Genomic DNA, 15,526 nt, shown 5'->3' on the forward strand with positions numbered 1-15,526 from the left:
GGCCACAACGCAAGCGGCCGTCTTCAGGTGAAAGGTACAGACCTGTCGGGACAACAGAGCTTCAATGTCTGTCATCCCGTTAGGTCTGTACCTTTCACCTGAAGACGGCCGCTTGCGTTGTGGCCGAAACGTCGTGAGACTTTTATTGTGTTATTTTGTTGTTGAGTTTGCGTGCTAAGATTGGTCCACAGCCACACACCAAGATCCTACAGGGACGTCTCTATCTTTAATGTGGAACACCGGAATGGAGTGAAGTCACAGCTGACGCATCTGAATGCATTCCTGTATTCCCCCGGAGAACGTTTCACCCCACACGTACGTGTGTGCGTATATACGTCTCTTTATAAAATGAGTGCAAACCTGCAAGGGAGGAAATATTAATATAATTACGTGTAAGTTGAAATGGATTTTTGTTGTTGTCAAGGACAAGGTATGCCATTTGAGCCTCTGATGCAGCCGGACGTCATCAGTAAATGTCAAAGCAGCCAGACGAACTTCCCTCAACACGAGCAGCAGAGAGATTGTCAACACCGCTGGCGTTTCCCTTTGTACCCCAACTCCCATCGCTCGCCTCTTTTATTTTTACGCACAATTAAAGAGTCATTGCCCGAAACGCCGCCGACTGTATACACGTTTAAACATTTTGATTTAAAGCTTTCGTGACTGCAGTGATTCATATTCTTAGCTCTTTCGGTAAAGTCACATAGAAGAGAAACAATAAAATAATAAAATATATAAAATAATATATCTTATTCTTAGTTTTTTCGGTAAAGTCACGTTGAAGAGAAACAACAAAATAACAAAAATATATATAAAACAATAAAAAATTCTCACGACGTTTCGACCATAACTCAAACGGTCATCATCAGGTGTGTCGGTTTGCATAAATTTATTTTGAAAACGGCATATTTATTTATTTATATATAAAAAATATAACGTTTGCGTCACGCGCAGCGATTGGCAGTTTGCCCAGGACTAGTCCATCTATTTTTTGAAAAGAGGAGGGGGGAGACGAAATTTGTTTTTATGTATGCTGTCTGAAAGCCACTGTAAGCGTGAACAATCAATCAAGAACTGAAATGATTTATCAAATCTTTCCAATGATTGCTAAGATAGAATCCATCTTCTCGGTTGAAATTGTCTCTGTGCCTGTATATGTGGATAGCCTCATGAACGAATCTCTCATGGAAGCCAGATGGCTTACAAAGAACCTCCGTCTTGGAAAAGTCAATGGCATGTGAGCCTACTGAATTAGAACAATGATCTGCTACGGCCGAGGTGTTGGTCCTACCGTGTTGAAGGTCTGCTTTATGTTCACGAATGCGGTCCGAGATATGGCGTTTGGTTTCTCCAATGTAACTACTACCACAGAGGCAACTTAGTTTGTAGACACCAGGGTATTGTATGTCCGGAATCACATCTTTTACAGACGGAACCAGATCACGGATTTTATGTAATGTGTTGAAACGGACCTGGATCTTGTGTTTATTCAAGATTTTGGAGATCTTTTTTGTGATCCCAGCAATGTAGGGTAAAGTGATGGTTTTGAAAGGCTCCTCAAGAGGGTTCTTCTTCATGGTTTGAGTGAGTAACCATTAGCCCTAAGAGCTTGGTGTACGTGCTTGAGTTCACTGCTTATGTGTTCCTGGTCGGATATGCATTGGGCTCTATGATACAGAGTCTTGATGAGAGAATTCTTCTGTGATGGATGGTGGTGGGAATCCGGTTTCAGATAAGCATCCGTATGGGTAGCTTTCCTGTAGACAGAGTGGCTCATTGAACCATCAGGTCTCTTTTTAATTAGGACATCCAAAAAAGGTATCTTGCCATCTATTTCGACTTCCATGGTAAATCTGATGGCTGGGTGTATGGAATTGATGTGGTCGAAGAATTGGTCTAGAGCAGGCCGGCCATGTGGCCAGATGACAAAAGTCTCATCCACGTACCTCTTCCATAAGGTTGGGCGCAGAGTGGCAGTCTGGATGGCGTCAGTCTCAAATTTCTCCATGAAAATGTTAGCTATAACTGGAGAAAGGGGGGAGCCCATTGGGGTGCCCTCAGTTTGTTTGTAGAAAGTTCCATTCCAAGTGAAGTATGTATTGGTTAAACAGTGTCTCACCAGGGGGGTACCTCAGTGTTTAGTCCTTGATGAACCAAGTCTTCAATGATTGCAATGGTGTCAGGTACAGGAACCTTGGTGAATAAGGAAACTACATCAAAACTGACAAGCAGGTCTTCTGGGGACAGGGAAATACCCTTGATTGTTGATACCAGGTGAGTAGAATTTTGTACCGCAGAGGTGGTCTTTCCAGTGAAAGGACGCAGGATTTCAGACAAAAAACGAGCTAGTTTGTAGGTGGGGGAGCTGATAGTAGAGACTATGGGACGAAGAGGTGTATCAACTTTATGTATTTTTGGTAAGCCGTATAATCTTGGTGGCCTGGCAGCAGAAGGTTTCAACGAAAACTGTTTAGATTGATTAATTAATGCGGTTGAATCGAAATTATTTTGTTGGTTTGTGTGACGAGGCTGTTGGTGGGATCTCTTTTTATTTTTGTATAACTACCATCGTCGAGTAATTCTTTAATTTTGTTGTTGTATTCTATTTTATCCATGATGACACTAGCATTGCCTTTGTCAGCTGAGAGACGTCAACAAAGTCGTAAATAATCGCAGTAACAGTTCCATTTCTGATGGTCTGAAATCCGTTTTAGCTAAAGGTCTAAACTTTGCTGTCACACCGAGACACTTACCGGTTAATGATATCATTGCCCATGTCGACGTTGCACTCAAGGGCTTGAGTCACATCTCTGCAGACGTAGCAAGATCTGAAATCGCTGCAACCCTCAAAAACGCTAAGTTGCCACCTAGCAACATCAGCAAAGACAAACGTTTTGAATTATCTCAATTAAAAAAGAGGGATGATATTGTCGTTCTCTCAGCCGACAAAGGCAATGCCACTGTCATCATGGACAAAACAGAATATAACAACAAAATTCAAGAACTACTCAACGATGGCAGCTATACAAAAATAAAAAGAGATCCCACCAACAGCCTGGTCACCAAAACGAACAAAATTATCTCTGATTCAACAGCATTAATTGATGAGAACAAACAGTTCTTGTTGAAACCCTCTGCTGCCAGACCACCAAGATTATATGGCCTTCCAAAGATACACAAAGAAGATACACCCCTTCGTCCCATCGTCTCTACTATCAGCTCCCCCACCTACAAACTGGCACGTTTTCTGGCTGATATACTGCGACCTTTCACTGGAAAAACCACCTCTGCGGTACTAAATTCTACTCACCTGGTATCGACAATCAAAGACATTTCCCTGTCCCCAAACGACCTGCTTGTCAGTTTTGATGTGGTGTCCTTGTTCACCAAAGTCCCGGTACCTGACACCATCGCTATCATTGAAGACCTGGTTCATCAAGGACTGCATACTGATGTACCCCCCCTGGTGAGACATTGCTTAACCAACACATACTTCACCTGGAATGGAACTTTCTACAAACAAACTGAGGGCACCCCAATGGGCTCCCCCCTATCTCCGGTTGTAGCCAACGTATTCATGGAAAAATTTGAAACTGACGCCATCCAGACTGCCACTCTACGCCCGACCTTATGGAAAAGGTACGTTGATGACACCTTTGTCATCTGGCCACATGGCCAGCCTGCTCTAGACCAATTCCGCGACCACATCAATTCCATACACCTAGCCATCAGATTTACCATGGAGGTCGAAAAAGATGGCAAACTACCCTTTCTGGATGTCTTAATTAAAAGGAGACATGATGGTTCAATGAGCCACTCTGTCTACAGGAAAGTTACCCATACAGATGCTTACTTGAAACCGGATTCCCACCACCATCCATCCCAGAAGAACTGCCTCATCAAGACTCTATACCATAGAACCCAATGCATTTCCGACCAGGAACACATTACCAGTGAACTCAAGCACGTACACCAGGCTCTCAGGGCTAATGGCTACTCCGACTACACAATCCGCAAAGCCATCACTCCAGTCATGAAGAAGGATCCTCTTGTGGAGCCACTCAAAACCATCACCTTACCCTACATTGCAGGGGTCACTAAAAAGATCTCCAAAATCCTGAATAAACACAAGATCCAGGTCCGATTCAACACAGTACACAAAATCCGTGATTTAGTTCCATCTGTAAAAGATGCTCTTCCAGACATACAGTACCCGGGCGTTTACAAACTAAAGTGCCTCTGTGGTAGTAGCTACATTGGAGAAACCAAAAGACATATCTCGGACCGCATCCGCGAACATAAAGCAGACTTGAAACACGGTAAGACGAACTCCTCGGCCGTGGCAGATCACTGTTACAATTCAGTGGGCTCACATGACATTGACTTCTCCAAGACGGAGGTTCTTTGCAAACCAACTGGCTACTATGAGAGATTCGTTCATGAGGCCATTCACATATACAAGCACAGAGACAATTTCAACCGAGAAGATGGATTCAGGCTTAGTAACCACTGGAAAGATGTGTTAAATCATTTCTGTTCTTAATTAATTGTAATTTTACGATGACCTTCAGACCGCAGCTCTTTCGCCAGCATTGCCTCTTAATACCTCTCACACCACGGTTAATGGTATGGTTTACAACATGGAGTATACTAGGGCTTCGCAGCTGTCTCTCTCCCCTCCTCTGTTCCGACCATGGACGAACTCGTCCGTCTGAACGGGGCCCGTAGCTATCCGTGGTACGGAAATTTGAGGGTAAGAATCCACCCATTTTTTCGCCATATAGCATTGTGATATATAACGACTTATGGTTGGTAGCTTAGCTGATTGGAGAATATAGAGTTTATTGATAACATGAAGGTAATTTATATTTTAGTTTTTATTGGTTCACTATATAGTACTGTGAATAGCTCAGATTTGTAGTCATTTCTGTGACCAGTCACTAGCAAATCACCCAGTTATTTCAATGCTAAATTCGCCTAGTTATTTCAATGCTAAATTCTCCTGTTTTGATTTGTACTAAGTGCCTCGGTGAATGTGTATGCTCTGACTTCAACGTAACTATTTCTGTAGCAGTTACAAGCGAATGCCTTAATTTAGCTATTTCAATGCTAAATTCTATGCTAATTCCTTTTAACAATGGGTGCCTCTGCGGATGTGTATGCTTTAACTTTTAACATAGCTATTTCTTTGACCAGTCACAAGCTAATCATTCAGCCTTTTCAATGCTAAATTTTATGCTAATTCCTTCGTCAAGGCTCTTTGTTCCTCTCACACAGCTTAAAAGCCGTGATCTGAACGTGGCTCTCTCACTCCAGCGCTGTCCTACCAGACAGTCTCGCTCCCTTCACCTGATGAAGGCCGCTTGTGTTGTGGCCGAAACGTCGTGAGAATATTATTGTGTTATTTTATTTTATCAATTTATTATTTTATTCTCATTCTACGTGACTTTACCGAAAGAACCAAAGAAGAAGAATATCATTCCTCTTTTTTAATTTATATAATTCAAAACGCTCATCTTTGCCAGCTAGCAACCTCAGCAAAGATGAGCGTTTTGAATTATATAAATTAAAAAAGAGGAATGATATTGTAGTTCTCTCAGCTGACAAAGGCAATGCTACTGTCATCATGGATAAAATAGAATACAACAACAAAATTAAAGAATTACTCGACGATGGTAGTTATACAAAAATAAAAAGAGATCCCACCAACAGCCTCGTCACACAAACCAACAAAATAATTTCTGATTCAACCGCATTAATTAATCAATCTAAACAGTTTTCGTTGAAACCTTCTGCTGCCAGGCCACCAAGATTATACGGCTTACCAAAAATACATAAAGTTGATACACCTCTTCGTCCCATAGTCTCTACTATCAGCTCCCCCACCTACAAACTAGCTCGTTTTTTGTCTGAAATCCTGCGTCCTTTCACTGGAAAGACCACCTCTGCGGTACAAAATTCTACTCACCTGGTATCAACAATCAAGGGTATTTCCCTGTCCCCAGACGACCTGCTTGTCAGTTTTGATGTAGTTTCCTTATTCACCAAGGTTCCTGTACCTGACACCATTGCAATCATTGAAGACTTGGTTCATCAAGGACTAAACACTGAGGTACCCCCCCTGGTGAGACACTGTTTAACCAATACATACTTCACTTGGAATGGAACTTTCTACAAACAAACTGAGGGCACCCCAATGGGCTCCCCCCTTTCTCCAGTTATAGCTAACATTTTCATGGAGAAATTTGAGACTGACGCCATCCAGACTGCCACTCTGCGCCCAACCTTATGGAAGAGGTACGTGGATGACACTTTTGTCATCTGGCCACATGGCCGGCCTGCTCTAGACCAATTCTTCGACCACATCAATTCCATACACCCAGCCATCAGATTTACCATGGAAGTCGAAATAGATGGCAAGATACCTTTTTTGGATGTCCTAATTAAAAAGAGACCTGATGGTTCAATGAGCCACTCTGTCTACAGGAAAGCTACCCATACGGATGCTTATCTGAAACCGGATTCCCACCACCATCCATCACAGAAGAATTCTCTCATCAAGACTCTGTATCATAGAGCCCAATGCATATCCGACCAGGAACACATAAGCAGTGAACTCAAGCACGTACACCAAGCTCTTAGGGCTAATGGTTACTCCGACTATACAATCCGCAAAGCTATCACTCAAACCATGAAGAAGAACCCTCTTGAGGAGCCTTTCAAAACCATCACTTTACCCTACATTGCTGGGATCACAAAAAAGATCTCCAAAATCTTGAATAAACACAAGATCCAGGTCCGTTTCAACACATTACATAAAATCCGTGATCTGGTTCCGTCTGTAAAAGATGTGATTCCGGACATACAATACCCTGGTGTCTACAAACTAAGTTGCCTCTGTGGTAGTAGTTACATTGGAGAAACCAAACGCCATATCTCGGACCGCATTCGTGAACATAAAGCAGACCTTCAACACGGTAGGACCAACACCTCGGCCGTAGCAGATCATTGTTCTAATTCAGTAGGCTCACATGCCATTGACTTTTCCAAGACGGAGGTTCTTTGTAAGCCATCTGGCTTCCATGAGAGATTCGTTCATGAGGCTATCCACATATACAGGCACAGAGACAATTTCAACCGAGAAGATGGATTCTATCTTAGCAATCATTGGAAAGATTTGATAAATAATTGCAGTTCTTGATTGATTGTTCACACTTACAGTGGCTTTCAGACAGCATACATAAAAACAAATTTCGTCTCCCCCCTCCTCTTTTCAAAAAATAGATGGACTAGTCCTGGGCAAACTGCCAATCGCTGCGCGTGACGCAAACGTTATTTTATATATATATATATAAATAAATAAATATGCCGTTTTCAAAATAAATTTATGCAAACCGACACACCTGATGATGACCGTTTGAGTTATGGTCGAAACGTCGTGAGAATTTTTTATTGTTTTATATATATTTTTGTTATTTTGTTGTTTCTCTTCAACGTGACTTTACCGAAAAAACTAAGAATATGAATTACTGCAGTCACGAAAGCTTTAAATCAAAATATAATATATCTTCTTTGGTTCTTTCGGTAAAGTCACGTAGAATGAGAATAAAATAATAAATTAATAAAATAACGCAATTAAATTCTCATATATTTTATTATTTTGTTTCCCTTCACGTGACTTTACCGAAAGAGTGAAGAATATATACGTTTAAACATTCTAAGGCCACGGTGTTGTTAAACGTTTTGCTGTTGTGGGTAATTATAACCGTCATCAGGTTGCGAGTGTGACATTTAAAATGCTTATTGCCGCATGAGCCGAGTGGAACGGTGGCGCAGTGGTTAGCACACATCCCGGATTCGATTCCTCGCCCACGGCGGCGCGCATCAGTGGCAATATTCGAACCGGTCCTGGACCTGCCCACCCACCCCTCCCTCCCCACACACCCCTCCCTCCCCACACTTCACCAGCCCCCACTGGCCAGAGTGGTCAAATATGGTGAATCACCCCCCCACCACCACCATCACGACCGACAACAACGGCGTGCGGAAGGGGTGAAGTGACCGTGACCATCATCCAGCAGTGGGTCAATCAAGGACTGACTTCAATCTTTATTTAAAGATTTCGTGACTGCAGGAATCCATACGTAGTAGGTAGAAAATAAAAATATATATTTTATTTTATACCTACGTATAAAATAAAATGTTATTTCGGTAAAGTCACGTGGCTTTTCCGAAAGAACCAAAGCGTAAGGACTGACTTGGTCCTTACATTACGGAACACGTGACAAGCCACAGCAATGAGCATCACCCCCCCTGTCCCCCCCACCCCACACACACTTCCGCTCATACACGTCACTTCCGCCCACGCCCCTCAGTTTCACTTCCTGCCCACGCCCGTCACTCTCTGCCCACGCCTCACTTCCGCCCAATTACGTCACTTCCGCCCACGCCCGTCACTTTCACTTCCTGCCCACGCCTCACTTCCTGCCCACGCATCACTTCCGCCCACACCTCACTTCCTGCCCACATCTCACTTCCTGCCCACGCCTCACTTCCGCTCACGCCTCAATTCCTGCCCACGCCTCACTTCCTGCCCACGCCCGTCACTTCCGCCCACGCCCCTTGGCTCTGCTGTTCGGTGGCTGAGCACGTGGGTGGGGTGGGGGTGGTGGTGGGGGTGGGGAGTTTCCCACAAGTCGACGAGAAGCGAGCGAGTGGCGAGCGGCACATCCGAAGGGCGACTCCACTCACAGTCGCCCAGGGCTCCGCACCGCCTCCACGCCCCCCGAGGTAAGAGACGGGACGCGGCGAGGATGGAGCGGTGGGGACGCCCGCGCCGTTCCTGGCCGTGCCCCCCGGTGGTCGACTCGGCCTCGAGTGAGCTCCTCGTCGGGTGCGGCCCTGGCGCTTGGTCCACCCTCCCGCCTCGTGCAACCTTTCCCCGGCCTTCGCGGCCCTGCTCGCCGGCAGCGCTTTGCCCCCGGCGGTCTTGCCGGAGGCTACCCGGGGGATCTTTGTCTTTGGGTACATCGAGCGTGACCTGAGACAGTGGGGGCCGAAGTTTGACTCCCTGCCGCGGTGAACGCGACGAGCGGAGAGAGCCTCGTGGCGTGTACACAAATCGATTAAAAAGCACCAGTCGGAATTTCGATTTAAAGCTTTCGTGACTGCAAGGATTAATCATCTTTGGTTCTTTCGGTAAAGTCACCAACACGTAGAATAAGAATAAAAATAATAAATTGATTAAATAAAATAATAAAATTCTCACGACGTTTCGGCCACAACACAAGCCGTTTCAATGCTAAATGCTATGCTAATTCCTTTGTCAAGGCGCTCTGTTTCTTCTCACACAGCTTAAAGGTCTGAGCTTGGCTTTGTTCGCTCCAGCGCTGTCCTCCAGACAGTCTTGTCCCTTCACCTGATGAAGGCCACTTGTGTTGTGGCCAAAACGTCGTGAGAATTTTATTGTGTTATTTTATCAATTTATTATTTTATTCTCATTCTACGTGGTGACTTTACACAATACCTCCAGTCAAAATGTAAACAAAAAACATACTATGATAATATATAATGCATTGACCTTGAAACTGATTGGTCCACACCAAGGGACGGCTTTCTTTCTAAGGGACAATGCCACATATATTATCATAGTATGTTTTTTGTTTGCATTTTGACTGCAGGTATTGTGGTTAATGCAGTAGACATGATTCCTTGTTAAAAGGTTTCAGTTTTGTTGCCAGAAAAAAAGGGGAAAAACCCTATTATTATTACAAATCGTGCGATTGATAAAGAGTTGGAGCCGTGATTGGAATACGTGATTGTAGCGTTTGACCAAGGCGAAATGCCGAAGTCGCTCGCGACACTGCCCCAGGCTTGGGGCTTGAGTCCCCTGCTGATGTCTCTGTGCGGCAGGATGTGGCGATCCACTCGGCATACAACCTCGCACTCCCCACCAAACATTCCCCGTATCCCTCCCCCCACCTCGATGTCCCAAGATCCCCGTCCTCTCATCCCCCCCCACCACCACGATCCGATTGTGTCGGGAAGATTCCAGAAGAATGGATTATTTAATAAAGAATTAAAGCTTTCGTGACTGCATAAATTAGTTACTGGTTTTTTCGGTAAAGTCACGTATGTAGGAATACCATAACGTTATATTAAAATAAATCAATCACGATGTAAAGGTAACTTCCCCGTAGAAGTGTGTTAATAAAGAATTAAAGCTTCTGTGACTGCATAAATTACTCATTGGTTTTTTCGGTAAAGTCACGTATGTAGGAATACCATAACGTTATATTAAAACAAATAAATCACGACGTTTCCTCCTGCCCCGTCCTTTCTCTCTGGCCCCTCCCCCCACCTTCACTTCTTATTTAAGGCTTCCGTTTCATCCGACCTCACTTCTCTGTCCGTCCTTGCCTCTTGGTGTCTCTGTATTTCTGACTTGTACCTCGTATTTGTTCACTCTGTCTATGCTGGTATGTTCAATCCAGAGGTTGAACACGAAATTTAACACTCTTCTGAAATTCGTGGTCCGCCAGGTAAGTGTCTGTGTTGTTGACCTGACTGGTTGTGTATCACGTAATTTTCCTTAGGTTTGTTGAATTCTCGTCTCTCCTTGTTGTATTTGCCTCCGTGATTCGTTTCTTACGCCTGATGAGGATCGCTTGTGTTGCGGTCGAAACATCGTGATTGATTTTTTTTTAATATAATGTTATGGTATTCCTACACACGTGACTTTACCGAAAAAACACAATGAGTAATGTATAATTTGTCTCATTGTTTTATCCCCGTTGTCTGTGAACTCGCGTTTGAACTCTGCGGTTTTGCCTTCGTCTCGTTGCGCCCCCGCGCGGTCCGTCTCTTTGCCGAACAACACTTGTGGTGATCGCATCGGTGCCCATCGAATGGTCGGCGATGATACCGCCCCCCCCGCCTTGCTGATCTCGACGCGGCGGTCATCGTTGTCGTCAGCCACGCGGTCATCGTTTTCGTCAGCCACGCTCGATCCTTGGCGGAGATGAAGACGCTCCCGCCAACCCACGGCCGTCTCTCAGCGGTCGCTGGTGACGACGCACCAGCGATGTAACGCGATGCACGGCATCTCCCGCCCGCCTGTGCTTAAACACAAAACGTGCGCGCTCCTCCCGCACCCCCCCCCCTCGCAGATCGCATCGGGGCTACGCTAGCGATGACAATGATGACGACGATGACGACGACGATGTTGCTGCTGCTGCTGGTGGTGATGACGGGGGCGGCGGCGGCGGCGTCGGCAGACGTCTCGCCGATGCCTTCACCGTCCCAGCCGCCGTGCGGGCTGTGTCCCCCGGGCCACCACGTCTCGCTGCCGTGTTCCACCAAGGCCAGCGAGCAGCAGCAGCAACAGCTCCTCCTGGAGGACGCGTCCGACGTGGAGGCGCGTTGCACGCCGTGCCCGCCGCGCCACTACACGCAGTTCTGGAACTCCCTGGACCGGTGTCTCTACTGCGGCTCGCCGTGCAAGGAGGGCCAGCGGCTCGCGAAGGAGTGCAGCCCCACGCACGACCGCGTGTGCGAGTGCGAGCCGGGCACCTTCCTGACGCTGCCGCAGGAGTTCTGCGAGCGGCACAGCGGCTGTGCCGCCGGGCACGGCGTCGTCACCAAAGGCACGCGCGGGGTGGGGGGCGGGGCGGGGTGGGCGGGGAGGGGCTGGGCTACACTACGTGTGTCGTTGCCATTCGTCCGGCGATCGATTCGCCCGTGACCAAAGACGCCGCTCAATCGTTGCGTCCGATTTAATTAGTTGAATCGATAAGGGTTCGTTCCGCGTGGCCTCCCCCGTCAACAGATCCCTGCGGCGAAAAACGCACGAACGCCCAAACTCCCCGTTCATGCATTCTTCATTCATTGGCTAGAGGTTAAATCGTTCACGTTCCATCGGGACAGAGCTCCTTCGCGCGCAGCGCGAGATTTCTACCCCACTCAGAAATCAATTGGTTCCTACTTTCACTCTTTTGATGATCATTCATTTGTAAACGTATTTACTGTGCCCCGCCGGCCAGTGCTCGTCAAGTCGGGGGGAATCTTATCTCCACTCTCCTATCTCCCAGCTATCTCCCGGCGCCAATTTGTGCCTATTCTTCTTCTTCTTTGGTTATTTCGGTAAAGTCACCCCGTAGAATGGGAATAAAATAATAAAATAACACAATAAAATTCTCACGACGTTTCGGCCACAACGCAAGTGCCCTTCAGGTGAAAGGAACAGACCTGTCGGGACGACAGAGCTTCAAGTCGTCCCGACAGGTCTGTTCCTTTCACCTGAAGAAGGCCACTTGTGTTGTGGCCGAAACGTCGTGAGAATTTTATTGTGTTAATTTATTATTTTATTCTCATTCTACGTGGTGACTTTACCGAAAGAACCAAAGAAGATGAATCCTTGCAGTCACGAAAGCTTTAAATCGAAATTTATGCCTATTCTCTTCTCATCTTTCTCTCTCTCTACGCAGGGCGGCGGCGGCGCGGGAAGCAGGGGGGAAGGAGGCTGGAGAAGCACTTGAAGCTGCTGCTCCGGGTTTGCGCGAGGAGACCGCCCCGCCGGGAGGAGGGTCGGTGAGGATGCACGGTTCACCGTTGCGGAGAAAGACGTGGTCGAACAAGACGGGGGTGGGGGGGCGGGGGAAGGGCCTTTTAAATGGTCGTGTTGTTGTAGTCACAAACCGAGTGTGAGGGCTCAGAAACATTGATATAGCAACCATTTAAATCGATGTTTCAGCTGCCCAGCCGTGATTATATTGGGTTCTTAAGTTCGGCGAGTTGACTGCGCAAAAATTGCCATCTTAAAGTTGTATTCTTAGCTCTTTCGGTAAAGTCACGTTGAAGGGAAACAATAAAATAATAAAATAAATATTTCGGAATAAAAATATATTTTATTATTTTATTGTTTCCCTTCAACGTGACTTTACCGAAAGAGCTTAGAATATGAATTACTGTAGTCACGAAAGCTTTAAATCAAAATCTTAAAGTTGATTTGTCGAATAATTCTGGGTTTCAGAATTTAAAATGTTGGTTTGATCGCCATGCGCGTAGGGAAGCCGTGGCTCCTGGTGGTAGTTCTGCGTGACATGCTTCTGTGGGCCGTTGGGCAAACTGCAGAAACATTTTTGGGAAAGAGATGACAGTTTTATATAAGCTGTAGCCGGAGTCTTTCAAGCCCGTCGATTGAAGTCCTCTAAATTATCCAATATAGAACACTCATCGCATTAATTAAATCGATTGTAGAGGGTTAAATAATTACACGATGAGTGGTGATGATGAGGTATGATTAATTAAATTACATTCCGTAAATTGAGACGTAGCTTGTAACAGAGGACGCACATTAAGGTTGTCGCATGCCACAAACTGCTTTGGGGACAACATAACAGTGACTAACTTTAATAAGCCCACATTATTAACAAACGCTTCCTCACGACTGAAACCTTTAATCGCTGAACATGTCAGACAATTTGCCGTGCTATGAGGTGCAGAAGAGTACGGCGTAGTTACGAAGAGCGACCACCGTTACAGCTAAAATGTTACAAAAATCCCCAATTTGAAGACGGTTCATCGATAAACACATTCCTGCGGAGGGAGGGAGCTGGTAGGAACGTTGGGTTGCTCGGTCAATGGCCAGGGTCAACGGCGGCACCACGTGGTGTATTCCACAAATAGGTCCGACTGTGAGGGCGGGCACAAGCCGGCGTGAGTAGGTGAAATGTTGAGTTTTATAAGGGCACCACGGGGTGACCAGCCCCTCCCCACACAGCCCCACCTCTCCCACCCCCCACCCAGCCCCTCCCTCCACACCCAGCCGCTCCCCACCATCCCCACCCAGCTCCTCCCTACCCTCCCCTCCCCACCCTCCCCTCCCCTCCCCACCCAGCCCCTCCCTCCCCACCCAGCCCCTCCCCTCCCATTTTTGGATGCACGACGGACGGACACAACAATAATCCCCTGTGGGCTGCTGGTGTAATAACCAGGAGGTTCCTACACAGTACAAGCATGTGTTTCACGTGAAGAGAGAATGGAAATATATTTCAGCAGTATTCACAAACTCTCCTACAAGCAGGGCTCTCAATGTTTCCCTAGAATGCGTGCTGGCTTGGAGTTAGGAATTATCAGCAGAAGGCACTGCACCTAGTGAGTGTGAGATACACCCATCGTAAGAGTACATGTTGTTGTGTAGGCCAATCAGTTTAAAGGGCAATGCATACATTACCGAAGTATATTTGTTTGAACGGTTTACCGCAAGTATGTGTGGTTAATGCAGACTGGATGCCTTGTAACAGGGGTCCATTTGGTGTTTGAACATCTTAACACCTGCCGCCTTATTGCCAGAAAGGGTAAATCCTTCTTTTTGTATTATTCCACCGCTATGTTTATTGCACCAAATATCCTTACAATCAATCCAATGAGATCTTTATACAAGAACAATGAGGATACACGAGGATATGGCTCGTCAAAGATCCCAGAAGAGTGTTGATGCGAACAAAAATAACAAAAAAATATTTCGTTGGTGAGATTTATAGAGAGGCATTTCTGGAGCGGAGCGTAATGTACCTCTAAGTACTGGGGGACTGGTTAACGCAGTCCCTCCACATGTTTGTTGACAGCACAGTATTTTTATAGTTGCGTGTGCACACGCGTCACATGACGTGTGACGTGCATCACATGACGTGTGCACACGCGTCACATGACGTGTGCGTGCGCGTCACATGACGTGTGCACACACGTCACATGACGTGTGCACGCGCACGACTTTTTTTGGAATGTTCAATGTGTTTTTGTAATTGTCACGGATGGTTACGTGTCGACTGTTGAAACCTATGAATAAAAGTTGCACGAAATGGACGCGCGTTCAAAATTCCTCGCCAATTCGGAGCGGATCCGAAATCCGCAAATACGTCGTCAGCTACGATCTGTCGTTTTCCGGCTGAATACCTCCCTTCAATCGTGGCTGCGGTGGCAAAAAAGCCACCGAGCTTTTTCTGCCCGTGAGCTGTGATCTTACCGCCTCGTCTGCGTTCATCGGTTATCGCCCCCTTATCGCCGTGCCGCCCTGGCCAAACTCAACAGGACGCCTCCACGGTAATATTATATTGTTCTGAGAGGCGTTATGGTCGTCCTGAAGCCAACTCTACCAGAGCGAGAGAGAGAGAGGAGGCAGTGTGCGTAGAGTTGTGGTGGGCCCCCGAAAGTTCACCGCGACAATTCAGGGGCCCCGATGCTGATGGGAAGATCGCCAGTTGGGGTAGACACGTGGCCGCGCCTCACCACGTGATTCCCCCGCACGTGACCTCTTGACCCGCACGACCGAATTCCGCATTCCTAAGGCTACGCGAGCACCCCGCACCCTTCCCGTGCACTTACAAGAACAGAACCCACACCCCCAGTAGCCCCCCCCCCCAGCCTTAACAGCGTGTTAGGGCAAATACTAATAGGAGTCCACTGGAGACAGAGCCGGGTTAAGATTGTGTAAGCCCCCTGGGCTACAGGTACCGTGAGGCCCTCC

General features: G+C 46.6%; 1 protein-coding gene across 1 annotated transcript; it reads left to right on the forward strand.

Annotated features, from left to right (window-relative positions):
• Window positions 1–8,710: 8,710 nt before the first annotated feature.
• On the forward strand, window positions 8,711–14,865 carry LOC142916596 (tumor necrosis factor receptor superfamily member 6B-like). Its single transcript, XM_076061732.1, has 3 exons — window positions 8,711–8,790; window positions 11,169–11,645; window positions 12,486–14,865. The coding sequence occupies exons 2-3, from the start codon at window positions 11,192–11,194 to the stop codon at window positions 12,590–12,592; spliced, it is 561 nt and encodes a 186-aa protein (XP_075917847.1). The 5' UTR covers window positions 8,711–8,790; window positions 11,169–11,191; the 3' UTR covers window positions 12,593–14,865.
• Window positions 14,866–15,526: the final 661 nt, after the last annotated feature.

This window comes from Petromyzon marinus, unplaced genomic scaffold (assembly GCF_048934315.1).
Source record: "Petromyzon marinus isolate PM22_M1 ecotype Great Lakes invasive population unplaced genomic scaffold, UKy_Petmar_22M1.pri1.0 PM_G_Scaffold_4, whole genome shotgun sequence".
NCBI classification, from domain to species: domain Eukaryota; kingdom Metazoa; phylum Chordata; class Hyperoartia; order Petromyzontiformes; family Petromyzontidae; genus Petromyzon; species Petromyzon marinus.

What these genes read in the sequence shown, in the direction of transcription:
- LOC142916596 (XM_076061732.1), top strand. Translation starts at nt 11,192, where the DNA reads ATGACAATGATGACGACGATGACGACGACGATGTTGCTGCTGCTGCTG. An exon ending in GCACGGCGTCGTCACCAAAG is followed by an intron (nt 11,646 to 12,485) that starts GCACGCGCGGGG and finishes CTCTCTACGCAG; the next exon opens with GGCGGCGGCGGCGCGGGAAG.